The following is a 27,887-nucleotide window of genomic DNA, read 5'->3' on the forward strand; positions in this document are numbered from 1 at the left end:
CATTAAACAATTCTAACACAGAAGTGCAACCAAATATGCCTCTATCAGAGTCACAGCTTTAAATAATGTGCTATATCTTACTGTTTGGTAGGGTTGGGTGAAATTATGAATTGTATTAAATAGGTTAATAAAATAAACACGAAGTGGTGCAAAGTGGAAGATAAATAGTTCGCATTGCTGTTTATATTTCTATATGTATGTTAACATTAAATTACAATGTTAAACTTTACGGGAGGGTGGCATGGTGGCTTGGTGTAATAGCACTGTCACCTCACAGCCAGAAGGTCATGGGTTTAATTCCCAGGTGGAGCAGTCCAGGTCCTTTCTGTATGTTTGCATGTTCTCTTCGTGTCTGTGTTTCCCACACAGTCCAAAGACATAAATGTGAGGTGAATTTGAGATACAAAATTGCTTGTGACAGTGTTTGACATTGAACATGAACTGATGAATCGTGTGTAACCTGTAACTACCTGTCCTGTCCTGAATGTAACCAATGACTTTAAAATCCTAATTAATGATTAATCTGTATGGGACACTAACCAATTTAAGTCTTTAGGATGAGTTGGTTTTAAATTATATGCTTGCACATGGATAGAGTGCGAATTTGCGCCAGTAGAGGTCGATATAAACACTTAAATCCTGCTGAATGAGTTTGACTGTAATATTGTTTTATCCATTATATTGGAATTTTGTTGGCATCCAGAACACAGGAGTAGTGCATGTAATACACAATGGTTAGTGTTGGCTTTTTAATTACTGCATTGGCATATCAGCACATTATTTGTTTACTTACAACGCGTCAATGTATATCTTTGTCATTTTTACTCGTTTCCATGAATGAACTTTATTAAAATGATTATAAGATTAGTCAAGACCGAATAGTCTTGTATTTCAGTACCTAATAGTCTTTACTAAAACCAAACAAAGGATATTTTAATTGCCGTGTGGACATCTGCTGTTGTAACCCATCCATCTCAAGCTACAATGCTTTGTGAACTTTCAGCTGCTTCTCAGTCCATTAAGAGTGATTATAAAATCTCCAAAGATTACTTTCAAAAACTGCATAATATATAGTTTATAGTCAAGCATAATAAGCTAAAGACAGGGGCAATCCAGCAACATGTAAATATCAGTATCAAGTAGTGAAAGAAGTATTGGTTATCTTGAATCAGATTTAAAATGTACCATATATCAATTTTGGGTACATTCACACTTGCAATTTAGGGCGGCACGGTGGCTAAGTGGGTAGCACTGTCGTCTCACAGCAAGAAGGTCCTGTGTTCGATCCCCAGGTGGGGCGCTCCGGGTCCTTTCTGTGTGGAGTTTGCATGTTCTCCCCGTGTCCGCATGGGTTTTCTCCGGGAGCTCCGGTTTCCTCCCACAGTCCAAAGACGTGCAAGTGATGTGAATTGGAGATACTAAATTGTCCATGATTGTGTTTGATATAAACTTGTGAACTGATGAATCTTGTGTAATGAGTAACTACTGTTTCTGTCATGAATGTAACCAAAGTGTGTAAAACATGACGTTAAAATCCTAATAAACAAACAAACACTTGCAATTTATGGTAAATAAATTCAGTCTGGATACAGTCCTAATAGTCAAGGCAAAAGAAATAAATAGAAGTGTAAATAGGGCCAAACCGTCTTTGTAGTGCAACATTTAGCTGTAATAATCACCCGCTATAACAAAGAAACGAACACCAACACTTTTCATTTCAAATTTATTGACAAGTCAAGGTAATAATTACAGGACTTGAGTGTCTCGTCTGTAAATTGACGGGCCATTTGTTACACCCTCTCCATGCTGAAACCCTACTGCCTTAAATCTGGACCAGCATCACTGGGCTATTAAACATTCCTCATTCACTGAGGAAAATCTTATACAGTTATTTGTTTTACACATCTCATCAAATAAAATCATCTGAAAAAAGAAAACAGGTGCCTGTCACTAATGCCAACAGCTGGTAAATACATAATTTAATCAAGTTGCTGTGCTATGCAAAGCCTTATAACTTACTAGCAACAAATTTACTATGTAACTAGCAACATGGGCATGCACCATGAACAGTTCATTAACATGTAATCAGTTACAATCAATTTATTCTTTAACAATGACAGTACCACTCACTCGGGATAAACAAGTCTTTTAAAATCGTTTTAAAACTGATTCTGGAACTTTTGTTTTTAACACTTGGCACAGGTAACATGCATGTCATGAATGATGTGGTACTGCTCAGAACACACATCATAATGACCTTCACTGCTTCTGCAAGAATTACCGAGAGCTGAGCAGGCTTACAGAGCCCGTCCTGAGGAAGGAAAGAGAAAACGAGGAGACATTTAAGGAAAGGTCAATCCCTTCAAAAGTAAAAGCAATATTTACTTTAAATGTACAGTGCTGTGAAAAAGTATTTTTGCATGTTTGTCACTCTTAATTTCATAAAACTGTATTTTGTGCTTAAACAAAATATTATGAAAGAGCTGTCATTTTTAGACTAAAAAAAGTTTTTGAACACCAACAGTCCCTGTATGGAAAGCATAAGCCCCTAGTTCTGAGAAGTAGGGTTTTAGAAGTGGGGTCTGGGGGCCTTTAGGAGTCTGTGATGTAGTTTAAGGTGTTCTGCGATATATTATTTTTGTATTTAATGAATAATTCTGCTGTTAGACCAGACATGGCCAGGCGGACTACTAGTAGCCATTACTTAAATAGAACCTTTCCAGCAATCTGTCATAAGCTAAAAGATCTCACCGAGCAGCACTATATGCCTGGTGAAAAAAGGATTAAATATTAGCCTCAGATAGTTTAAGTAATCTAAAATACTCAAAGACCAATTTTAAAAAAGGAGTAAAAACACTTATTACAGTAGTAAATCCTGGTAGGACATAATTTATTGCGACCAATTTTAGTAATGATGAGCACAAAATAATAGTGATTGTGTGATAATTATGAAAAGCCTATTGGTGAATTAAGCTCTGTGCAACTTCATTTTACAGATGATACTGTGTGAAAGGAAAGAATCCTGGAAGTGGCCAGCCTACCAAAATTCCACTGAGAGCACATTGGCAACTCATTCAGGGAATCACAAAAGAACACAGATAAACATCTAGGAAACTGCAGGCCTTGATTGTTTTAATAAAGGTCAGGTTACATTTACATTTTCGGCATTTAGCAGACGCCTTTATCCAAAAGGACTTACATTACAGTATACAGTCTGAACAACTGAGGGTTGAGGGCCTTGCTCAAGGGCCCAACAGCAGCAACCTGGCAGTGGTGGGGCTTGAACCAGCGACCTTCTGGTTACTAGTCCAGTACCTTAACCACTAGGCTACGGCTTGCCCATAGCCTAGTGTTACTAGAAATCTAATACATGTAAACCATTTTTGTAGAAAATGTTTTATGTTTTGAGGTATGTTATATGAAGCTAAAATAGTTTTGTGTCATCTGTAATTTCTTCACTTGTTATGAAGTAAAATACTGAATGAACATCCTTCAGGTGTTACGATTCCATAAGTTTTGTCAGGGGTTGTAGTAATGACCATTGTCTGAAGTAAGTAACCATGTCTGAAGTTGTTTGAGGAATGATCTATTTACATACAGTGTATATACTGTATCTACTGTACTGTATTTAACAGAACTGCTCCAATGCTTTTCGGAGCCATCTTAAAAAAAAAGTTCTGACATGCAAAAAAGGGGGACTTTTTCACAGCACTGTATTAATAGTTTTAAGAAAATTGCACTGTGGACAGTTATTGTGCCATTAAGGCCACGGGATTGTTTGCAGAAATACTCTTCATTTTTAGCCTATTTTAGTGAATCTTTAGCTTATGGTAGCTACAGTGGGGCCAAAAAGTATTTAGTCAGCCACTGATTGTGCAAGTTCTCCTACTTAGAAAGATGAGAGAGGTCTGTAATTTTCATCATAGGTACACTTCAACTATGAGAGACAAAATGAGAAAAAAAATCCAGGAAATCACATTGTAGGATTTTTAAAGAATTTATTTGTAAATTATGGTGGAAAATAAGTATTTGGTCACTAACAAAAGTTCAACTCAATACTTTGTAACATAACCTTTGTTGGCAATGACAGAGGTCAAATGTTTCCTGTAAGTCTTCACCAGGTTTGCACACACTGTAGCTGGTATTTTGGCCCATTCCTCCATGCAGATCTCCTCTAGAGCAGTGATGTTTTGGGGCTGTCGCTGGGCAACACGGACTTTCAACTCCCTCCACAAATTTTCTATGGGGTTGAGGTCTGGAGACTGGCTAGGCCACTCCAGGACCTTGAAATGCTTTTTACGGAGCCACTCCTTCGTTGCCCGAGCGGTGTGTTTGGGATCATTGTCATGCTGGAAGACCCAGTCACGTTCCATCTTCAATGCTCTCACTGATGGAAGGAGGTTTTGGCTTAAAATCTCACGATACATGGCCCCGTTCATTCTTCCCTTAACACGGATCAGTCGTCCTGTCCCCTTTGTAGAAAAACAGCCCCAAAGCATGATGTTTCCACCCCCATGCTTCACAGTAGATATGGTGTAACTCAACATTCTTCTTCCTCCAAACACGACGAGTTGAGTTTTTACCAAAAAGTTCCATTTTGGTTTCATCTGACCACATGATATTCTCCCAATCCTCTTCTGGATCATCCATATGCGCTCTGGCAAACTTCAGACGGGCCTGGACATGTACTGGCTTAAGCAGGGGGACACGCCTGGCACTGCAGGATTTGAGTCCCTCTCAGCGTACTGTGTTACTGATGGTAGCCTTTGTTACTTTGGTCCCAGCTCTCTGCAGGTCATTCATCAGGTCCCTCCGAGTAGTTCTGGGATTTTTGCTCACCGTTCTCATGATCATTTTGACCCCACGGGATGAGATCTTGCGTGGGGCCCCAGATCGAGGGAGATTATCAATGGTCTTGTATGTCTTCCATTTTCTTACAATTGCTACCACAGTTGATTTATTCACACCAACCTGCTTGCCTATTGTAGATTCACTCTTCCCAGCCTGGTGCAGGTCTACAATTTTCTTTCTGGTGTCCTTCGACAGCTCTTTGGTCTTGGCCATGGTTGAGTTTGGAGTCTGACTGTTTGAGGCTGTGGACAGGTGTCTTTTATACAGATAACGAGGTCAAACAGGTGCCATTAATACAGGTAACGAGTGGAGGACAGAAGAGCTTCTTAAAGAAGAAGTTACAGGTCTGTGAGAGCCAGAAATCTTGCTTGTTTGTTATTGACCAAATACTTATTTTCCACCATAATTTACAAATAAATTCTTTAAAAATCCTACAATGTGATTTCCTGGATTTTTTTTTCTCATTTTGTCTCTCATAGTTGAAGTGTACCTATGATGAAAATTACAGACCTCTCTCATCTTTCTAAGTAGGAGAACCTGCACAATCAGTGGCTGACTACATACTTTTTGGCCCCACTGTACCATTAATTTTAATCAAGTTTTTCTATATTAGGAAAACAACAGAAAAAACTAATAAACATATTTCTAACTTTAAATGGAAGTCTAAGGGCACTTAAGTGGCCATATATAAACAGTTTCAGCAAAAAGATCTAAACCGCCAGTAATCATTTACTGATGATGAACATTTATGCCTGGGCAATGAACACGTAGGACATAATTTATTGTGACCAACTTTAGTAATGATGAGCATAAAATAATAGTGATCGTGTGATAATTATGAAAAGTCTATTGGTGAATTAAGCTCTGTGTAACTTCATTTTGGAGATGATACTGTGTCAAGGGGAAGAATTGTGGTTATATCAACATAACTGTCTGGATCTGTTCACTTATTGTGACCAGAAAGTAAGTAACTGGATATGTGAATATTAGTTAATCAATCACTACACTATAAAAAATTTTAACAGTAGATTTTCATATCAAAGATTCAACTACTGTTGATTTTATTAATCAACAGCAGCATGTTCTTTGCATTTCTTGGTTTGTCTTGTTCGTCTTTTGTCTATGTCAAATAGAGTTTTCTTAACTAGTCACGACTTCACTTTTATAATGTTTTTTTATTATTATTAATTAGCCTGTAGCACAATAGATGCTTATAGGCTTAGATTTACCAAGTGTTGATAAAAAAAAAATAGGGCTGCATGTACTAGGTTTGCCGGAGTCTGATTTTTAGACCTTATGTGGCTAAAGTCTCATATTAAACAAGAATGGACAAAAATTCCACTTGGACAAACTGCAAAAATTACAATTCTCAGTTCCAAAGTGATTAAACAGTGTCATTAATAGGAGAAGTGACGCAACACAGTGATAAACATGCCTCTGTCCCAACTGTTTTTGAGTGGGTTACAGTGAGTAAATTACTTTATATTTATAAAATATAATTAACTTGGTCAGGAAAAGCAAACCTTTTACCATCTTAGATAAAGTTTCAAGAAATGTAACAGATAAAAGATTATTTTTATATTCATGAACTACATCCCTAGAAGTGTATAATGCAAAACCTCCATCCATACATTGAAGCATTTCGAAATTGTTCATGGCAAGACATTAAGATCAATTACATTTAGATAATGAAATATTTATTAAAACACTTCATTAATATTTGGTTTAATTGTTATCCCAAATTTCTGTATTAATACCAAGCAGTCCTACATTTTAATATCCATGAATGATTCTGTCGAATGTAAATCTAAAACTACAAAATATGAAGGGCCACCACACTGCATAGTTTCACACCATCTCACTTTAGACAGCTGGGTCCTCTGATGAACTACAGTGGTCCTTTATTTCTTAAGTTTAGAGAATCAGACATCAAACCAAATTCTAGCAATGAATGTAACAATTCTTTACAGGGTTAGCAAAATAAGTAGGTGACAAAGTGTACAAGTAGCAGGGTATGTTCGGGTAACCAAGCAACCAGAAGAAAATCTAAGAACAATTATTAGAACACATTTTAAGTGATGCAAGCTCTCAGCATTCATTATCAATGGTTAATTAATTATAAAAGAGATTGTTCTTTGTGTTAAATTACACGTGATATATACAGATGTACACAGCAGCTGATTTTATACATTTAGAAACTAGCCTGTATTGTCATTTGCATACAAAATAAACACACGTGCCCACAGTACAGTGCTTATCTAAATCCACAGCATTGTACCTATTCTCACAACCTCACACTGGTTATATTAAGTAATAAAACAACAAAATGTAAAAAAGTGAAGGTTTACCCTCCAAAAGAACTTGGCAGCAAGATACAACTAGAGTTCATCTCTGTAGTAAACAAAACACATATGTGTATTTTTAAGAAATAATTATATTCATTTCATTTTCAGCAGCCAAGCACAAGGCAGGAATACCCTGGACAAGGTTCCTTATCCACAGGGATTCGACTACCCCCACTTTAGACACAGCCAATCATGTCTGTGTAGACGCCTGGACAGCCAACAGCACTGCTGAGATTCAAACCGCAGATCTTAAAAGTGGTGAGATCTACTGAGCCACCCAATTGTCTTTAAGGAATTGATTGTTTGTATTTTGGACATGTATTTGTTTGCTTTTTTTAGTTTCACACTGAAGCTATAAGGCCAAAGTATCTAAAATTAATGAAAGTGTTTCATCCAAAAAAAAAGTGTTTTCTGCAAACCACATTTAAAGTGATGTTACAGAGACCCATGTGGTTATAAACACAACCTGGCTAGTTGTTAGACATTAAATGGATAGAACTGTACAGTAAGGATTAAGGCTAAATTGTTCTGGAGTAAGTGAGCTCCTGCCATTTAAAGGAATAAGAGTCTGGTCCTGTATGCATAAATGCCCCCGGGCAGTCATTTTTAGATCTCTTTTGTTTAAAACCAGATTGTTAGAATTTGTCCAGTTTAGTCTTGACCAGGCTTTTAATGATTTGGTTCTACTGTCACTTTTATATCATTCCATCCACAATAAAATGCAAAAACAATAGAAAACTTGCTCTAATGTGACCGTAACTTAGTCATTTCCACCTTTTTATTCTCTTTAAATGCTGAAGTTGTGGGCAGCCAAATCCAAATTGGTCTTCAATATCCCACCTGTGCACTACACAGAGTACCACATACTCTGTGTCATTTAGGATTAACCTTGTTGGCTAGGTAGTTTAGCCAAGACCTTCAGATGTTAGTAATGAATACATATTTTATTATGATCAGGATTAAAGTTAAACCTACCGATTGGGATGATGTGCTATTGTGTATTAGGTTTGTTTTAAGACTAATACACAATTAGTGGCCAGGCCAGGATTAAATTCCATGGCCAGGATTAAATTAAACTAAAATAGCTACTTCTCACTTACAGGGTAGAAAGCAATTCTACTTTTTCTGAGTCAAAGCAATGATAACTAATGTATATAGGAATAAAGTTGGGGCAGTTAGTGCTCTCCAAGTGTACTTAGCTGCCGGTGAGAACCATTAAACAAAGTAAACAAAACGTATCTAAAAGATTAGATGGCTGAACACATTATTTAAATCAAGTACATCAAGATTTTGGTATGTATTTGGGTGCACTCGCTCTATTCTTTGCTTTGTAGTTTCAGTGCAAAACTAAAAAAAAACAGGATATGGACAAAACATCAGGTCTTGTTCAATCTTTACAGGAACTGTTTGGCATTAAATGTTAATGCAGCTCAGACAGTAATGTTAGATACAATAATCCCTTACCTGCTTCTTCCCAACCCTCTAGTGGTAGTGGGCTAGACTAATTTACCAGTGTGCCACCCAAGCGCCTGATTGTTAAATAACCCAAAATTTAAACAAAAGCAGCATACGAATAGGCGATCAAATTATTTTATTGGACAGCAGTAAAACTGAGGTAGCTGAATTCTGCTAAATGCAGAAAATAATGATTGTAGTCTGAAATTTAAGTCTAAAAAAGTAAAATGTGTTTATAAATTAAATGACTACAGAAAAGTTGGACTTCTTGTTGTTTCTGACACAAACGAACACAGTGTTATTCTCACGCAGAGTTGCTTTTTATGTAAGACTGACATGTTGAGATTATAAATACTCCATGTCCTAACAAAAACCTCTGCTTGTACAAATAAATAATAGGTAATAAATATAAAAACTGATCCACTGCAACACAGACTGGCTGAATATATCTACAGAAGGCTAACAAGTTGATTTGCCAGTGATATAGATTTTATAGTAGTAAAGCTAATGTGTGCTTTAAAACTGAACTAAATATATATTAAAAATATTACAAAGAAGAATCAGTAATCACACCAAAAGTAGAGTATGTGGATGTTTGAGCAAACCAGGACTTGGTTAATAGTGTTTCTGGGTTAATGTGGAGGGGGGGGGGTTGTGTGTTAGCGTCACTGTAGCTCTCAGTCAGGTAGACCACAGCAGGTGAACTGTGTTAGTGTCCGTACTGTACAACCACACCACTAGAGGTAACCAGATAGCTACGAAGGGCCAGGAAATGCCCTGCAGGCATGCGGACACACTCCAGCCCTCCTGCTCTGTTCCCTTGTCTAAATCTTTACCCGGTTCCAGGTAGTTTCTTGCCACAAACTTGAGGAGCTCATCCATCAGGATGACAGGCAGAGAGATCTTTAGCACAATCAACCACTGCGTCATATTTAGAGGAGTGATCTGGAAGATCACCTGTATGAGAGAAGAGAATTATGACAGCTTTGAGATTACCACTCAATAATGAACACATTTATCAGTACTGAGAAACAAACAAAATGCATGTTTACACAAAACTTACTTTCAATAAACGTCTAAGGGCAGCTGGGACAATTTTATTAACACTTATGAAACATATTTTTAGATGTGAAGCACCTAATGAAAATGTAAAGTAAAACATAATATGTGATCTTGAATCCCAAGTTAATGTGCAACACCCTGTCCTACATTTTATTAATTTAATTTATTTTATTAGGATTTTAACATGATGTTTTACACACCTCGGTTACATTCATGACAGGACAGGTCAAACACAGTCATGGACAATTTTGTATCTCCAATTCACCTCACTTGCATGTCTTTGGACTGTGGGAGGAAACCGGAGCTCCTGGAGGAAACCCACGCAGACACTGGAGGAACATGCAAACTCCATACAGAAAGGACCCGGACTGCTCCACCTGGGAATGGAAACTGGACTTTCTTGCTGTGAGGCGACAGTACTACCCACCGAGCCACTGTGCTGCCCCCCTATCCTACATATACCAACCTTTTTATTTCAATCATCCAGGTCAGGGTTGTGACAGGCCCAATGCCACTGGCAGAAATACCAAAGACAGTGTGTCAATCAATCGATTATACTCCCCCTTCAGACATAGCCACCCTGGACTGGGCAGAATTAATCACATGGCTTTAAAAATGCACCTCACCCCCCTCCCTTATCAACAACTTTCATTAGGTGTTTATTACTAGTTTGAGGTTTACTGGTTTTCTGTTTGTTCTCAGTACAGGTAAATGAGTATAAATTCTTCATCATAATTAAATACATGCTGTGACTACATAAATCTTGTGAGATATATGCATTTAATTATTCTAAAAATGCCATTTTTCTAAGCTTTAGCTCTGGTAAAGACTCTTTTCTATTTTTGCTTGCCATCGTTCTTACCGGCAGTGGCTCCACATACAGGATAAGGAAGTGCAGGGACATGGAGAGGCAGATAGCTCCCAGTAGCCACACGTTTTCCCATGGAGGCATGCGTAGCAGAGACTGATTCTCTGAAAGACTGAACACAGCGAGAGCAAAAATTAATACATTCGAAACATAAAAACTGTTAATTTATGAGAATGTTATGGCTTACTTTTACAAAGACCTGTACACCACAGTGCATACAATGTCTGAAAGCTTTTTTACACCCAGTTTGATATTCAAAATGTTGATGTGCATTCTGGTGACCTCTGCCTGCTGCAGGATGCCCTTGGTGCCCGAGGAGGGCAGTAGGTTAGAACATGTCTCTTCTAACAACTGTCAGACGCGTCATTTGAGCATCCAGTGAGTCAGTGGGACAGTGGTGAGCTAGGGCAGCAGGCAATCTTTTCTCTAAGACCCCTCCCATTCAGAAAAAATTTCTGGGACCCCCTTGAGACAGTTATGATATTTTTCCGACACTTTCAGCAAGGATGACAAAAGGTATCGTGATCTGCATCAACAACTGAATTGTCTGTTGACCTTTGCACATTTGTGGTAGGCATTGACATAGATCTACAGTATATATTAGAGCTGTCACACGATTACAAATTTTAATCGAGATTAATCGCGATTAATTTTGTTCTTTAATCTCGATTAAAAAAAATTATCATGTGACAGCCATAGTATTTATGTTTTGCTTGTGTGTGCATGGTTTAAATGAGACCTGTTAAGAGCATTGCACATCTCAATGGTGACGAGTACAGACAGGGCCATGGTCATAGGGTATGGTGATTCAAAAACGTGACACTCCAGATCCTGAAACTCGGGATTGTCAGGTGCACACTGCAGGAAGTGACTCTGAGAGGGGAAAGAACACACAAGGAGGGAGACAGCAATTCTTTTCAGTAGGAAATTAGTAAACAATACACTTAAAATGACAGAATATTCAGCTATCCAAAGTACTATCTAAAATCAAGTAAATATGTTTAAAAGCAAAGTGGGACATTTGTCAATATTTACAATCGTGACAAAAAATTATTCATCCTATTATAAGAAGTGATGGATGGCAGAGCATGTACCAGCTGATAGAGGGTGATCTGAGGTCCATCTTCAGCAACGACAAACCACCAGGCTGCAGCTCCCACTGTAGCAGCACCCACATAGCCTGGGAGATACAGCACAGACACATCAATTACCACCTAGAGTTTTCTAAATGAGAATTTCCTTCTGCATCTTAGTCTAAATATGGATGTTAAACAAACAGTGTGTGTTTTGTGGTAGCTAAACTCCAAGCAAGTCTGGTTAGTATAACTTACATACATTCTGTTCTTTTTTTTTTTGGTGATTTGACTTTAAATTGGACTTAAGTGTCCAATGTGTATACTAAGCCATTTCTTTCAGTATAGTAACAGAGTATGGTTTGGATACATTCTACTATTAACAATTTGGCGGCACAGTGGCTCGGTGGGTAGCACTGACGCCTCACAGCAAGAAAGTCCTGGGTTCGATTTCCAGGTGGAGCGCTCCAGGTACTTTCTGTGTGGAGTTTGCATGTTCTCCCCAGGTCTGCATGGGTTTCCTCCGGGAGTTCCGGTTTTCTCCCACAGTTCAAAGACATGCAAGTGAGGTAAATTGGAGATACAAAATTGTCCATGACACTGTTTAAAATACTAATAAATAAACTGATGAATCTTGTGTCATGAATGTATGGCTGTATGGTTACATAATGCAACCATAATGTGTTACACTACGAATGTAACCACCATAGTGTGTAAAACATGACAATTAATAAATATTAACAACTGTACTGTAGGCAGTTTCAGAACAAAGACTTCGACTCACAGCCGATGGCCAGGTATCGGAAAAAGAGCCAGCCGGAGATCAAGGGTTCTTTGGCATTGCGAGGTGGTTTGTTCATGATGTCCAAGTCAGGGGGGTTAAAGCCGAGTGCTGTGGCAGGCAGACCATCTGTGACCAGGTTCACCCACAACAGCTGCACTGGGATCAAAGCTTCAGGGAAACCTAATGCTGCAGTCAGAAAGATACTGCAGCACAAAAAAATAAATGCTATTACAATGAGCAGAGAACCCTAAACTCACATTAATCCTGACATTTCAGAATATAAATTGCAATAGAAAGTACAGGACTGCAGTACAATTAGATAAAAGAGCAAAAAACAACTGTTGGACTGATAAATTGACAGAATAATTAGAGACTGACCAGACAACTTCTCCCACATTAGAAGAAATGAGGTAGCGGATAAACTGCTTCATGTTGTTGTAGATGGCTCTTCCTTCTTCTACAGCGGCTACAATAGAGGCAAAGTTGTCATCAGCTAGAACCATTTCCGAGGCTGTCTTGGCCACTGCAGTGCCAGAGCCCATGGCAATGCCAATCTCTGCCTTTTTCAGGGCAGGGGCATCATTCACACCATCTCCTGTCTGGAGAGAAAAAAATAGTATAATTACTTTGGTACCTAAATAACCTAAAACCTTAAAGCTTCACAAAATTAATGACTACTGTTATATTTTCTGTTTCTGAAACCAAGCCATATTCACATGCAAATCTTTTTTATTTTATTTTATTTTTTATATTTTTCCCCTTTTTCTCCCCCTTTAGCGCATCCAATTGTCCAGTTTGCATCGTGCTTCCTCTCTGTCTATGCCGAACCCTGCCCTGACAGAGGAGATCGAAGCTAACCAACATCCCCTCCGAAACACTGGCAGCAGCCGGATGCATCTTTGCCTGACACATTGATGAGTTTGGCACCACCTAGCGCTGCATGCGGAGAGACACACCCTAAGGGCACCCTCCCTCATCTCCTGTGTAGGCGCCTCTTAATCAGCCGGCAGAGATCGTAATCGCATTCTGACAGAGAGAGACCCACCCCCTCCGGTCCCCAATCCCACCCCCCCACCTGAACAACAGGCCAATCGTTGTATATCATATAGCCGCCCAGCCTTCGACCGGCTGAAGGCAGAGCTGGATTCGAAACGACGCACTTTCGAAATCCAGCTCTGGTTGCAGCGCGTGTTTTTACCGCTGCGCCACCTGAGCGGCTTCACATGCAAATCTTAATAACAAAGTAGTGCAATGGTCTATCGTGCTAGATCATCATTGAACAGTGTTCAAACCCACAAGTTTGAATCTTAGCAGAGCCACAAACCTGACCAGGCGTCCAAACAAACGCATTTGGCCATGTTTGGAAAGGGAGGGGGGTTTCACAAGGAGCTTAGCATGGCTCTCTGTTTGTGACACAGCTCTGTGTAGAACCCAACACTGAGTCCTGTATTAGAAAAATCTATCACGTCTGGCACTACACAAAAGATAATATATACAGTGAGCAATATATTGAGATAAATATATGTTATATACAGTGGTGTTCAAAAAAATAGCAGTCCAACACCATTAACCTGATGAATCACTGTTTTTAGTAGAAGTGATATTTCTACATAGCAAAAAATTTACTTGAAAGTGTAGTAGAGTAATGAAAACAAAACAAACCCAACAATTAGGACATGCATGCCACTCATTCTGAGTAATCAAAGCATTGATTTAAAGGGGGGTGTTCAAAATAATAGCAGTGAGGAGTTCAATTGGTGAAGTCATTCATTCTGCAGAAGAACGGGTGTCAATTTTGGCCCTTATTTAATGTAGGATGGTGGCAAATGTTGCACAGGTTGGTCGTAGCACATGTCCTTCTGAAATACTGGGTAAAATGGGTTGTTCCAGACATTGTTCTGATGAACAGCGTACTTTGATTAAAAAGTTGATTGTAGAGAGAAAAAACATACAGAGAAGTGCAGCAAATTATTGGCTGCTCAGCTAAAATGATCTCAAAGATGCGGAAGGAAGCGTGGAACTGCTGTTCGAAAGGATCAAAGAATAGCCAAAATGGCAAATACTCAGTCAATGATCACCTCCAGAAAGATCAAGGAACATCTGAAGTTACCAGTGAGTACAGAAGATGATTAAGTGAAGCCAATTTACCAGCAAGAACTCCTTGCAAAGTCCCGTTGTTAAGAAAAAGATGTTTCCTGAATGGGATTTGCCAAAGAACACATTGACTGGTCCAAAGAGAAATGGCTCAACATTTTGTGGACTGGTGAAAGCAAAATTGTTCTTTTTGGGTCTAGTGGCCATAGACAGTATGTCAGACGACCCCTGAGCACTGAAATCAAGCCAGAGTACACTGTGAAGACCGTAAAGCATGGTGGTACAAAATGATGATATGGGGATGTTTTTTATACCATGGTGTTATGCCTATTTATCACATACGAGGGATCATGGATGAATTTAAATATATCAGAACACTTGAGGAGATCATGTTACCCTATGTCGAAGAAGAAATATCCTTAAAATGGGTGTTTTAACATGACAATGACCCAAAACATCTTGGTTACAGACAAGATTGAGGTAATAGAGTAGCCAGCGCAATCCCCTGACTTCAATCCCAGAGAGAACTTGTGGGCTGATATCTGAAATGTGTTTTTTTGAGGCAAAACCCAAAATTGCAGAAGAACTGTGGAACATAGTCTGATCATCCTGGACTGGAATACCTGTTCAGAGGTGCCAGAAGTTGGTCGACTCCATGCAACACAGATCTTAGAAACAATTGTTCTGCCACTAAATATTAGTTCAGTAATTTAAAGTAAAGTGAAACCTCAAACATTTTTTTCAGTTTATAGATAATTTTTTTGAGTTTTTAAACAAAAATGCTGGCACTGCTATTTTTTTGAACAGCCTAATATTCATTTTTCTTAACTTTCTTTAAAGGATTAACACAAACTGGCTAAATTTTGTTAATGTTTTCAATTTAGAATTGAAAGTGTAGTATTTCCAGTGCTGTTGCATTTATGGAAATAAAAGTTATTATAATGATTTTGTGCTTTATTCGCTTTTTTAAAATCACTACTATTTTTTTGAACACTACTGTATGTGATATGTATTATGACAATTTGGATAGAGCATAGCATTGCTGTAATCAGTCTATATCGCTGTATAAAGAGTACAGCCAAACCTCTACCAGCAGACCCATTTTTATAGTTAGATGAAATATATATACTTCATCACATCCCCCAACCTTAAACTGCCATCAAATCCTAATAGTGCTGCTGGAGGTTGGAACCCAGGATTTCAGCAGTAGCGAGCTAACATAATTAACCTCTGCACCACCTGAGCGCCTGACGATGATATAAAGAGTAGAAATAGCAATGAATGATTCAGTAGTTCTAGTGATTCTAGAATGTTCTAATAAAGTAGGTAGGTCAGTGGTCATTACCATAGCAGTGATCTCATCGAATCCTTGAAGAAACTCCACAATCTTGGACTTGTGCGAGGGCTCTACACGGGCAAAGCAGCGAGCAGCTGTGACAGCCTCGCGCTGTGCATGAGGGGAGAGGTCATCAAACTCGCGGCCTGTGAAGGCCATGTGGTTGACGTCATCGTCTTCAGAGAAGATGCCGATGCGTCTGCAGATTGCCACGGCGGTGCCCTTGTTGTCACCAGTAATCATGATTACTCGGATACCAGCATGGCGACAAAGCTTAATGGAGGCAGCCACCTCTGTCCTGGGAGGGTCAAGCATGCCCACGCAGCCTACAAACGTCAGTTCAGACTGAACACATTGAGGAGGTAAAGAGAAGTCATTAGGTAAGTTGTCTTCAATTTCATCTTTATAAATATTATGGCATTAATTAATTTGGACCTGATGTTCCAGAATTAATTAATGTACACTACAAGACTTTGTAATACAATAAAGCAGCTTTTATCATGGGCATGGAGAGGTACCTCATATTCAGCAAAGCTAGCAGTGTCTGACAAAACCATGTCCTCCTTCCTGAGCGGGTTGTCACGGGTGGCCAGTGCCAAGCAACGTAGTGTGTCTTTTCCAGTGCCATACTCTCTGATCACAGACATGATCTTGTCCTTAATGCCCGGAGTCAAGGGGATGCGTGTGCCACCTACACGCACATATGTGCATCTGTCAATCACTCCTTCTGGGGCTCCCTAAAAGATGACCAGAATGTATAGAATGAATGTCTATGTACTCAAAGGGAAGGGATTGAAGTTTAAAACTCTTAAGACTTTATCAACACAACAGCAGAAAGCATTAATTAGACAAAGTTAAAATGAAAGATTTCTATAGCAGTTTGGTACATGCAGAGGGCATATTTGCCAGGAAACTTTGTTCTCTTGTTCTTTTCTTCTTCATGTCCCTATCTGTTTTTGCAGCTAATTAATTGTCAGGCAAATCCGACTGCATGGATGAAAGAAACAGGTTGGAGCTTCAAGATTAAAAGCCAACAGCAGCCTTGCTACGTTTGTATTCTTGTATTCATATTTGTTCATGAGCTAAACGTAAGCTAAAAAGTTGTGTCATGTATCTTAAAAAACACTTATATAGCATTTTGGGTACTTACGGAGTTTAACAAGACGGAGCACCTTATACACTCAGCCCATAGGTATTTACAATGTCTATGCACACTAGGTAAGAGGGTGTGTGCCTTTGTTGTATTTTGCTTTAGGTAGGAAAGATTAGAGTAGCTGGTTTTTGATTTGTACTGACAGTTCTCAGATCAGTTTAAAGTTGTATTAAAAATAGGTAGGCTTCACCAGAGCTGACATCTGGAACTTGTCGGTTCAAATCTCAGCTCTGCCACCTGGCAGACTGAGCACCTACATGAACAACGATTGGCTGCCTAACTGATGCAATTACGACCTCTGCTGGCTGATGACGCCTGCACAGAGTCGAGGAATAATGGGGATTAGGGTGTGTCTCTCTGTACACAAAGCTGATCCACATATGAACTTTTCCTTGTCGGCTACTGCACACGTGTCAGAGCGCTGTGTGTTAGTCACGGCTTTCCTCCTTCAGAATAGAGATCAACATCAATAGAGAGGAAGTGTAATGCAATCAGGTAACTGGATACGACTAGATTGGGAGGAAAATTGGAGGGAAATTGGTTTTCCAGAGTTCTTTAATTTGGCAGCACCTTGGTGGACTTCTTATCTAAATACTTACTTCAGGTATAACAATAGCCTAATTTTTTTCTCACATTTCATTTCCGTGTTTTAACAACATGGTCAGGGTGACTGTGGGTCCAGTTTGCCCCGAAATCACTTGGCAGGACAGGATGCCAATACATCACGGGGCCCTGGCCACCACTGCATCAGACAAAGCCAATCACGCTTGCAGGTAGACGCCCAATTAGCCAATTGCACCTCTGGGGATTTGAACCCTGGACCCCACTGTGCCACCGGAGCACCTAGCCTTAGTATACCAAATTTAAATGCTAGTTAGAATCAGCCCACCTCTGCATGCAATACGCTTTAACAGGCTAATAATCTAGACAGATGTATTTTCTGGGCAACACGAGATTTTAAGTGCATTAATGTATTATATTAAACATAGTTACCTTTACAAACATCTTGCTGGTGGTGGACTTGCCCTTGCTGGGGGTGCAGTACACAGACATGGACTTCCTGTCACGGGAAAACTCCAGAGTAAATTCCTTTTTCATCAGCTGTTTGATCACCTAAGACACAAACACAGTGTACATGTTAACACACACAGCATGACTTGCTGTTACTAATCACACCCGGGGTTTGTGATTTTACTGTGGTATATTTACAGAGTTGCAGGCGTTGGCTCTCTCAATCTTGGACAGGCTTCTAACTTCAGTGTCAAACACGTTCATCTTCTCCACCAGACAGGTAAGAGCTGTCTCTGTGGCCTCTCCCACTTTCTCATACACACCTTTGGACTGTTGTCAATTAAAAAAAATAAGTTAGGACTTAAACTCACTCCCACATTTAACAGCTGTTGGTCAGTCTATGTTACCTCATTAAAGTCCAAAGAGGAGTCATTACAGAGAGCACAGATTGTTGCTATTTCCACCAAAGCATCATATCCAGAGCACTTTACTGGACGGTTATCCAGATACCTGGAAGAAAATGAAAGACATTGGAAATCATTTTTTTCTACTCTCGTCAGTTTTTGTCACCTGTGTGCTTCCTGATGTTCTTGTGTGTGTCTGTGTGTGTGTATTCTGAGCAAATTAGCAAGCAGAGCTGTAGCTGTAGTGTAATGTAGCACTCACACTTCTCCTTCTGGTGCATATGTGGATCCAGAGATGGTAAACTCAGCCAGAGAGCAAGTGTCACCCTCCACTTTGTCCAAGATAAACATCTACAAAGCAAATCCAAATTTAACTATGGTCACTACTTTTAGACAACGGAGTAGAAAATCTGTACACTTCATCCTTTGTCACAGACAAAACAGATCAGATCAAAAACTAATGCATTGTAAATATTAAAAGTTGATTAAAACAAAACAGAAAGCGATCAAAACAAAACACAAAATTAATGCAATCTAGTCCCACTGTGGTTTACAAGGTGTAATGAAAGCCTCACAAGGGGGCATTTAGGTACAAGTTCATTTATTTTATGTGCCTGTTAAAACTTGTTTATTTAATTACTATTATTTCTCTCTGCGACCCATTTTTTGGTTTGAAAAAACCTGGCCTACAGTACAAATCATCAAACAAGACCATAACAGAAAGCTATGATGGTTCACATCTCAATGTAAACAGCGCCGATTGGTTCCTCATAGTCACAGATCTAATGTGTTGTCATGGTCAAACTATTAACCAGCTGCACTGTATCTATTGAGCTGATCCCTTTTAATGACACTCAATGGATCATGTGATCCAAATACATCAAAAGTAAAACCAGTTTAAAAATAGAGCAAGCAGACTGTGTATGTCCCTCTTTGTCCAGCTAACCACAACAAAACAGCATCACAGAATAAAACCACTCCACAGTACACTACACAAGCTAACACTGTTTTTTTTACATCCTGGACTTCTCAGACCTGTGTTCTTCAATACCACTAAACCATTTGTCTTACTGTTCTCAGACCTGTAGTTCTCACTGCAGTTCTTAGCTGTCCCTCAGACTTTACAACAGTCCAGATCTAAGACTTGTGTTTCTGCCAGCCCAGCTCAGCCAGCTGCCAGAGATCTCCATCTCTACAGGAAGCAGTACAAAGCTACACGATGAGATAAAATACGATGAGAGTACAGTACATCCTGCACCTCTGTCTGCTGTTTTTTCTCTCAGAGAGAACAGATTTCTGGATGCTGCAGTGAAAGAAGACCAGTGAAAGAGTCCCAGAACAAGTAGCAAGATTGACTTAACCCGTACCAAAAAAGGTTTGTGTGCTTCAAAAATTTCAGCATTAGCTAAAGTACGTCAGAATGACTCCAGTGCGTTTTTTACATCTTGTACATGAGCTATTTTTGCAAAGGTTCAACTTTTGCATACTTGGGACATGATAGAAGATTTTACAGCAGCCTGTAATGACATTAGTAGGCATGTTTTTAAAACAGGAGACCTTTTTAGAGATAGAGCAACTACACTTATGTTTATGAAGAAATTATTTAAAATGAAGTACGAGGGTTTTTCCAAATGTTTCCGCACTTTCCAAAACAAATTACCTCACTTTTCTACATAGTCACCTTCCCTTGCATTTTTTCCAGCGTCATACCAACTTTTTAATGCCATCAGGAAAAAATGTTTTTGGTTGAGCGTGTAGCCACTGATGCACCGGTGCTTTCACATCATCATCACATGAAAATCTTCTTCCCTTAAAGCTTCTATGAGCGGTCCAAAAAGGTGGAAATCAGATGGCGCTAAATCTTGACTTAAGCTCCGTTTACTACTACTCCCACCCTCACCGTTTCCAACGAAAATATAAAAGTGCGGAAACTTTTTGAAGATCCCTCATATTAAGCATGATGGTCCTGAACCCCAAAGAAATAAACTGTATTCTGTAAAATTACCTGAACAAGCCTTTACTAAACCTGGCCAGTTTTGCTGTTTACTTTTAAGCCGAAATGAAAAGTAGATCTAAATTAAATCCACACCGTTTACTCAAAAAAACTATTTCCTCATGCTAAAATATTATAACCATTATGTACCTAGTGCCAGCTTTATTGTATATGAGCAAAAAGTAGGAACCATTTATAAAACAATACAAGCCATTTACTTACATTTATCTTTGTTCATATCATGACCTTTTAAAATGTATTTACTTACTTATTTTTTTGTACACAAAGAGCAATGCTACCTGACCTTTTTTATCAAGTAAACTGCACCAGCAGTTATTTCCAGTCTTTCAAAAAAGTTCTACATATTTACATAATTGGCCTATAAGTATAAATATGCCACCTCATTTTTATGTGGCACAGGCCACCAGGGTACAGTATCAATTATAACTTTATTATGATCATAATTTATGTTAATGCAAACACTCACCCGGCACACAGACATCTGGTTGGTGGTGAGAGTGCCTGTCTTATCGGAGCAGATGACTGATGTACAGCCCAGCGTTTCCACCGAGGGCAGTGAGCGCACTATAGCATTTTTCTTTGCCATTCTTCGTGTGCCCAGTGCCAGGCAGGTGGTGATGACGGCGGGCAAGCCCTCTGGGATGGCGGCCACTGCCAGCGCCACCGCGATCTTGAAGTAGTAAACTGCGCCACGGATCCAGGAGCCTCCGTGCACGGGGTCGTTAAAGTGGCCAATGTTGATGATCCACACAGCAATGCAGATAAGTGAGATCACCTTGGAAAGCTGCTCACCAAACTCATCTAGCTTCTGCTGGAGCGGTGTCTTCTCCTGCTCCGTGGAGGCCATCTCATCACGAATCTTGCCAATCTCAGTGTTCACACCCGTGGCCACAACAACACCCACCGCCTTACCGGCGGCAATGTTGGTGCCCTATAAAAAAGAAATCAAAGAAATGGTTCTTTAACACTCTTGTATGTTGTGTGATAAGAGCTCACCTTTCATCATCTTTCATCCCAAAACTATGAAAGGTCAGGCAAGTAAAGTTGGAGCTGATTCTTTTTTGGACCGGCATTTAATCAAAGTAATACAAAGAAGGGCTGAGCTGATAACTGGTGGAAAGGTCAGCATGGCTGTGAGTAAAGGCACTCACAGAGAACAGCATGTTCTTCTTGTCCTGATTGACAGCGCGAGGGTCAGGAACGGGGTCGGTGTGTTTGATGATGGAGACAGACTCACCTGTACAAAGAAAATAAAATGTTAGTCTGTACATAGAGGAATATGTTTATATACTTGGTGATACACACAAGTACATACATTTGAAAGATTTTTACATGAAATACTCCTAACATGTGGTCTGATTTATCTAAACTGTCACGACAAACTCATTTAATGTCTTTATTAAACACAATGATTCATCCTATTCTTATCCAAAAACAGCTTTGGGCTGTGAACCTTTGTGCTAACAGCTTTTCTAAATATAGGTGTTTCATTTAGTTAGGACTGGTGGTGTTAGAACTTTTTATAGGGCAACTGTGTCTGCTCTATATAAAAATGTTCTTATAAACCACTGAACTAAATAGTTGCACAAAGTCACCAAAAATAAAATGACTTAACTGCCCTTCAAGTCTCAAATAGACCAACCATGTACAAATAAAAGAATATTCAATGCTGGTGCTACCTGCACACATTCTTGAAAGATTACACTAAAAGCACAAAGTAAAATGCTGTTAAACAAGGGTGATAAAGAAGCAAAGAGTAATGGCAAGCATTTCGTTTGCCCATTCATTTAAAAACAGCACTTGTAATGCTGGGACAATCAAGAAAGCCTTAATTGATGTTCCAGTTTATTCCAAAGCTGTTCAGTGGAGTTGAGGTCAGGGCTCTGTGCAGGTTACCGGAGTTTATTTAAACCAATTTTTTCCTCATGTCTTTATAGATCTTGATTTGTCATGCTGGGACAGGTAGGGTCCTTTCCTAAACTGTTGCTCTAAACGTGGAAGCATATAATTAATTAAACATGTTAATTATTGTGGCTGAAACACGTTAATTCAAAAATTTGATGAGGTGTCCCAGTACTTTTGTCCATATAGTGTAGTTCAAATTAATCAAAAATTAATTCATATTATATACAGGAAATATGGTATAATCAGATGTGACAAGGAATACAAAGATTGAAATGGAGTATTGCAGATTTCCAGCGTTGTTTGTTGCCACAAATTGTCATGCTTTTCTGTGTGTTGCCCCTTGACCAGATATCCTGGGTAAAATGTTTTCATAAGCAATAGATAAACAGAGGATGGGTGACTGTGTCCAAATAATTCTTGATGCTCTAACTAGACCAGTGGTCACAAGCTCAAATTCACCTGGAGTTATACCCCTCACCAAATCTCTGTTGCCTTGTAAGCATAGCTGTGGGCAAACTAATAGAAACTGAATAACAAAAAACCTAGTAACTCAACAACAAAATGGTTTAGAACATGATAAGAGATACTAATAAAAATGTCTGATCAGCATCTACAGGAAACATATCTGCTGGTATTGGTTCTACCAGTCCTTTGGTACAGTGACTGTTAGCATTATGTGAACCTAGCCTTTGGGGGGGGACACATATCAGTGTACCCTTAGTGCCCGTCCCAAGCCCTGACAAATAGGAGAGTTGCATCTGGAACAACAAGTCATAAAAACTGTGCCAAATTAAATATACATTTGAATGATCTGCTAGAAAAGAAATCCTTCATCCATTCACTTATATTACAATGCTCATCTGTTTACACAATTCAAACAATCTGCTCTGGTATATGCAAATATAAATAAATGTAACCCTTAGTTACCAGTGAGGATAGATTGGTCGACTCTCAGCGTAGTAGACTTGATGGAACAGATACGGATGTCTGCAGGTACTTTGTCTCCCACTGGACAGCAGCAAAACAGAAGAGAGAACAAGACATTAGGTTCAACTTTAAATACTACACCTCTGAGAAGCACTACATGTCTAGAAAATCACTTTGAACTTACATACATACACACATACTTCTAACTTGCATGAATAAAAACAGCATTCTACCCATCATGTTTTCCCAGCAGTTTTAGCCATTACTAGTACTTTAACCCAATATTTTTCAGTAATATGGTAAAATGTAAAGAATAATACAAATGTCTTATCTCTCAAACCATTGCAAAAATGAAAGCAAGGGCTGTGGTAGTTCAGCAGTTATGGTACTGGACTAGCAATTGAAAGGTGGCTGTTGTCACTAAAGCAAGGCCATTACCCTAAATTGCTTGGATTGTATTTGGTCACAATTGTAAGTTGCTTTTGCAGGTGTTCAGGTGGCACAATCGAATGCACTAAAGTCTCAAACTTTTGTTCCAAGCAGCCAAAGTAGGCACAATGGGCTGGTCGAGGCACCTACTCTAGTGGCGGATCATTCACAAAGTTCAAACGTGGATCTCCATGCGCCGTATGGTTTTGTATGAGACTCCCGTGTATAGCATATGAAAAGACGCAGCCAACATAAACATAAAATATGCCAAATAAGTTTGTAGTCCTATATGAATAAACTTTACCGTTAACTTATTCACAAAAAGTGAGTAATCCTTAGGATGTAGGAAAGCAGTTCAATGAGATCTTAAAATGCTGGATGGATGGTAAGGATGTTATGCAGATCTCATAATTTTCTTAAAAACAACAACTAGCTTTGCATTTCTGGATGAAGCATTCAGGTTGAAACCACACCACTGTCTCAACACTGTATATTAGGCCTTTTTTTCCTGGAGGCAAAAAAACTAATCCTGTGTAATTGTCTTGATATCAGGTGTGTACGCTTGCATAAAGTGAACTATAGAGATGATAAGAAAATCATTTACCAAGCAATGATGTTTTACCCAAATGACAAGAACTTAGAATTTAGGGTGGCACAGCTGTCTAATTTGCTTGCCCACCACTATTAACCGGCAAAGTATCGACACAGACACGATTGGCCATGTCTGTGGGGTGGCAAAAGCCCTGCGAAGGATTGGCGCCCTGTCTGGGGTATTTCTACCTGGCACCCAGTGTTTCCCAGTGGAACAGTATCTGCCCCAACTGGTTTATAAAAATGAAATGACAAACATTATTTAAGCTGAGAATTCAACTGAATGTTACATGATTTAATTCTATTTGCAAGCAGTTACTAAATCAAGTGAACAAAGAAAGGCATGAGCAAGAGACCTGAATTTATCATGTTAAAACAGTGAAACATACATCTAATCAAGATGTACTAACCAATAAAGTCCCTGTAGCAAGACCAATACTGAGCTAAAATCCTAGGCTGATACAGAACCAACTTGATGTGTGGGAATGTTTGTGATTTGTGAACTGCCACAGCTCATCCATGTAAACACTAGACACAAAGTTTTGCAGCAAGTAGCTGTCACACATTCGGTGATTTGTAAGGATGATTTCCAAGACAAAAAAACAACAGGAAAAAAATTCCTTTTCAGGACAAAACTGTCAGATTATCTGGCATACTTTCTCATTGCCCTTGACCGGGAAAGAAGAAAATAGCATGGGAGCAAAGATGCATCGGGTCAAACACGGGAAAACTATTTTAATCTGTTCCCTGATGCACCGCTGATCAGGTTTAAATGTGGACGCACAAGAGCAGCTGCCCTGAACAGGAAGAGCTGTGGGAGATCAGAGCAGTGGGCTGTCAATCAAAGACCAAAGGAATATAAAAAATTTTAAAAAAGGATAATAAAAACCCTAAAAGGTGTTGGTGTGGCAAATCAGTCCGTTATGCTAGTCCACCATTGCTGAGATCTGGGTTTGAATCTCAGTGGTGCTATTGGCCAGTTGGGCATCCAAACAGACATGATTGGATGCAGGGCAGAAGTCTCCCTGATCAGGGTGCCAATCCATTGCAGGGCTTCGGCCACCACCCCCAAGGTTGAACCAGACCTGCCGTGACTGACCAGGATGAGACAGTTCTTAAGAATGAAAATAACTAAAAACACTAAACAGAAAAACACTAATCATAGAGCATATGTGTATATAGCATATAAATATAAGCATATAATGGCTTGCATATTCACTCTTAAAGGCTTGTATTTTAGTAGGATAGAACAAAAACATATTAGTATTTGATCCCATACAAAAGAAAAAAAAATATTGAATTAAAACGAAAATAGCTTTTTCTTTTAATGACATCTGCCTATTTCCACACTACCCAGAAAACTGCATCATAATGTTTCTATATTGCCATATCAGTATGTAGTCGTATTGCACAGCCCTAAGAATTATAAAAAAATTAACTTAAATTATTGGACACAGATATTTGTTTATTTATTTAGATGTGTTATGCCGTGCTTGCACAGTGGATTTTTTACGACAGGAAAGGTAATTCATATCTTCTTATATTCATATTTCAGTTTATAGTCCTGGTCAAGTGCTGTTCTTTGGATGTGCTCTTTCAGACCATTTCAGACTGTTTTCATTTTGGTTTGATTAAAGATTTTACTCTTAGTCTCAGGAATTGCTATAGATTGTTGTTACTGTAAGTATTAAGGACATTCAGTTAATACATGTTTGATTGAAATGGGTATACTGCAGGTATCACAGAGTGTAGGAGCTTCCCCTCATAAGAAATGTGTGTTTATCGTGTGTGGACACATACAAATACACGTCAAAAGTATGTACCACTCTGCTTACTGCTGTACATTTGCATTACTTAGTGTTAAGCGTTAGGCTTGGTTATTGGCTTGGTGCTATGGATGGACAAGCATTGGTATTGGCCAGCGTGTAGGTGCACTCTATTCAAACTCGAGTCTGAAACATGTCAATCTGACTGCGCAGAGCTACGGAAGTGAGGGCATTGTGCACCAGTTATACAGCTCTTTTCCCAGAAAGACTTAATGCACTTAGATTGCTAAATGAGGAACAATGTACTGAATGGCATGGGTCACGCTTTTGTGAAGGTCAGTCGGCATAGTTTACAGGCAATGCGATTCCATTCCAGCTGCTCGGGAACGGGCGAACGGGGTCAAATTGGGACCATCATTTCTGAGAAAAGTGCAGTGCACAGAGAGGCGAATACTGCTCATCAATTCTTTCCATGTGTGGACATGACTTAAGAGATGCAGACTGGAATTTGGAACATTTTTGCTAGGCTGTTTTATGCTACTCAACAGGTTCATAATTCTCTTTGACACCGTTGTTGCGGTTGATTTATTATGTTGTGTGTACACACAATCCTGTACAATTTGGCCAGCAGCTAGAGACCTTATTATTAATAATATAAAGACAAACATGTTAAATGTTAAGCATATTAATATCATAAATCACTGATTATTGCATACATTGTAAAGGAATAAAATCAAACATAGGTCCTCGGGTGGTGCGGCAGTAAATTGTGCTAGCCCACTACCACTGGGATCCAGGGTTCAAAATCCCCAGCAGTGCTATCAACCAGTCTGGAGTCTACATAGATACACAAATGGCTGTGTTAGAGAGGGAGGTGGCCGAGGCACCACGATGGATAGGCGATAAATACTTGACTTGAAAAGTACAATAAAGACCTCCAAAATACTGTGTAAAGCCTTTGCAGAAGAGTGGAGGCTGTTATAGCTGTAACCTTAATGTAACCTTAATGCTCATAGGTTGGGAACCATCCAACCACCCAACCACCAAAATACATACCAAGCCCCCTTCCTATTCCCAGACATACCTTGAACTGATTTACTTTGTGATCCACCCACCATCGTACCACCTTACTCTTTAATATCTGCTGCTATATAAACCCTACACTGCTAACTGTATATCAGAATATGTTTTTTACCTCACTTATTATTTACTTCGTACCATATACTGACCAAAACTACTCTTCTTTTTGGTCCCAGACCCTCAGTGTCTTTAGATTACAAATGTCTCTTGTAATTATTGCAGTTCTTATTGTTTTATTTTTTGCACTTGTGTTCTGTGTTGTTCCCTGGTCCTGGAGAAACGTTGTTTCATTTCAATATGTACTTGTATAAAGCTCAAATGACAACAAAGCCTCAAACTCTCTTGAATATTGTATATAGAACCCACCTACTTTGAGTTTTATCACCACCTGCCTACCAATGTACCTACCAACCGAAGTATAATTCTTAGAACCTACCTTACCTTTGATCCACCTACCTAGCACATAACTCAACCTCCTACCCACCTAATAATTCTCTCACCCCCTAATTCTCTCCATCTACCTACTTTGCAGTCCACCAACCCACTTACCACTCCTGTAACTCACACCTATCTGCCTAGCCACTCCACCCACTTATTTATTCATCTACCAAGCCTGTAGGTACAAGCTTGTCCTCTAACCTCGCTTATTTGTCCTCCCTCTCAGCCACACCACTCAATCAAGCAGTTAAAAAGCACAAAGCCCTCCAAAACACCTACACAGGACATCAAGCACCCAGAA

General features: G+C 39.2%; 1 protein-coding gene across 3 annotated transcripts in view; it reads right to left on the minus strand.

Annotated features, from left to right (window-relative positions):
* Positions 1 to 1,706: 1,706 nt before the first annotated feature.
* atp2a2a (ATPase sarcoplasmic/endoplasmic reticulum Ca2+ transporting 2a) overlaps positions 1,707 to 27,887 on the minus strand; it is a 45,818-nt gene continuing 19,637 nt past the window's right edge. For 2 of the 3 annotated variants that reach the window (XM_062999104.1, XM_062999106.1), the window contains 15 exons: positions 23,283 to 23,363; positions 21,602 to 21,687; positions 20,917 to 21,381; positions 18,699 to 18,787; positions 18,440 to 18,542; positions 18,231 to 18,362; positions 18,015 to 18,134; positions 16,387 to 16,605; positions 15,878 to 16,213; positions 12,817 to 13,037; positions 12,439 to 12,641; positions 11,676 to 11,761; positions 11,321 to 11,454; positions 10,576 to 10,693; positions 8,950 to 9,608 (listed from right to left, as the gene is read on the minus strand). In XM_062999104.1, the coding sequence (XP_062855174.1) occupies positions 9,333 to 9,608; positions 10,576 to 10,693; positions 11,321 to 11,454; positions 11,676 to 11,761; positions 12,439 to 12,641; positions 12,817 to 13,037; positions 15,878 to 16,213; positions 16,387 to 16,605; positions 18,015 to 18,134; positions 18,231 to 18,362; positions 18,440 to 18,542; positions 18,699 to 18,787; positions 20,917 to 21,381; positions 21,602 to 21,687; positions 23,283 to 23,363 (2,669 nt within the window). In that variant the 3' untranslated portion in view covers positions 8,950 to 9,332. Of the gene's footprint in view, positions 2,312 to 8,949; positions 9,609 to 10,575; positions 10,694 to 11,320; positions 11,455 to 11,675; positions 11,762 to 12,438; positions 12,642 to 12,816; positions 13,038 to 15,877; positions 16,214 to 16,386; positions 16,606 to 18,014; positions 18,135 to 18,230; positions 18,363 to 18,439; positions 18,543 to 18,698; positions 18,788 to 20,916; positions 21,382 to 21,601; positions 21,688 to 23,282; positions 23,364 to 27,887 lie in introns of those variants that run through there. The other variant, XM_062999105.1, reaches the window with a different exon arrangement.

This window comes from Trichomycterus rosablanca, chromosome 7 (assembly GCF_030014385.1).
Source record: "Trichomycterus rosablanca isolate fTriRos1 chromosome 7, fTriRos1.hap1, whole genome shotgun sequence".
NCBI classification, from domain to species: domain Eukaryota; kingdom Metazoa; phylum Chordata; class Actinopteri; order Siluriformes; family Trichomycteridae; genus Trichomycterus; species Trichomycterus rosablanca.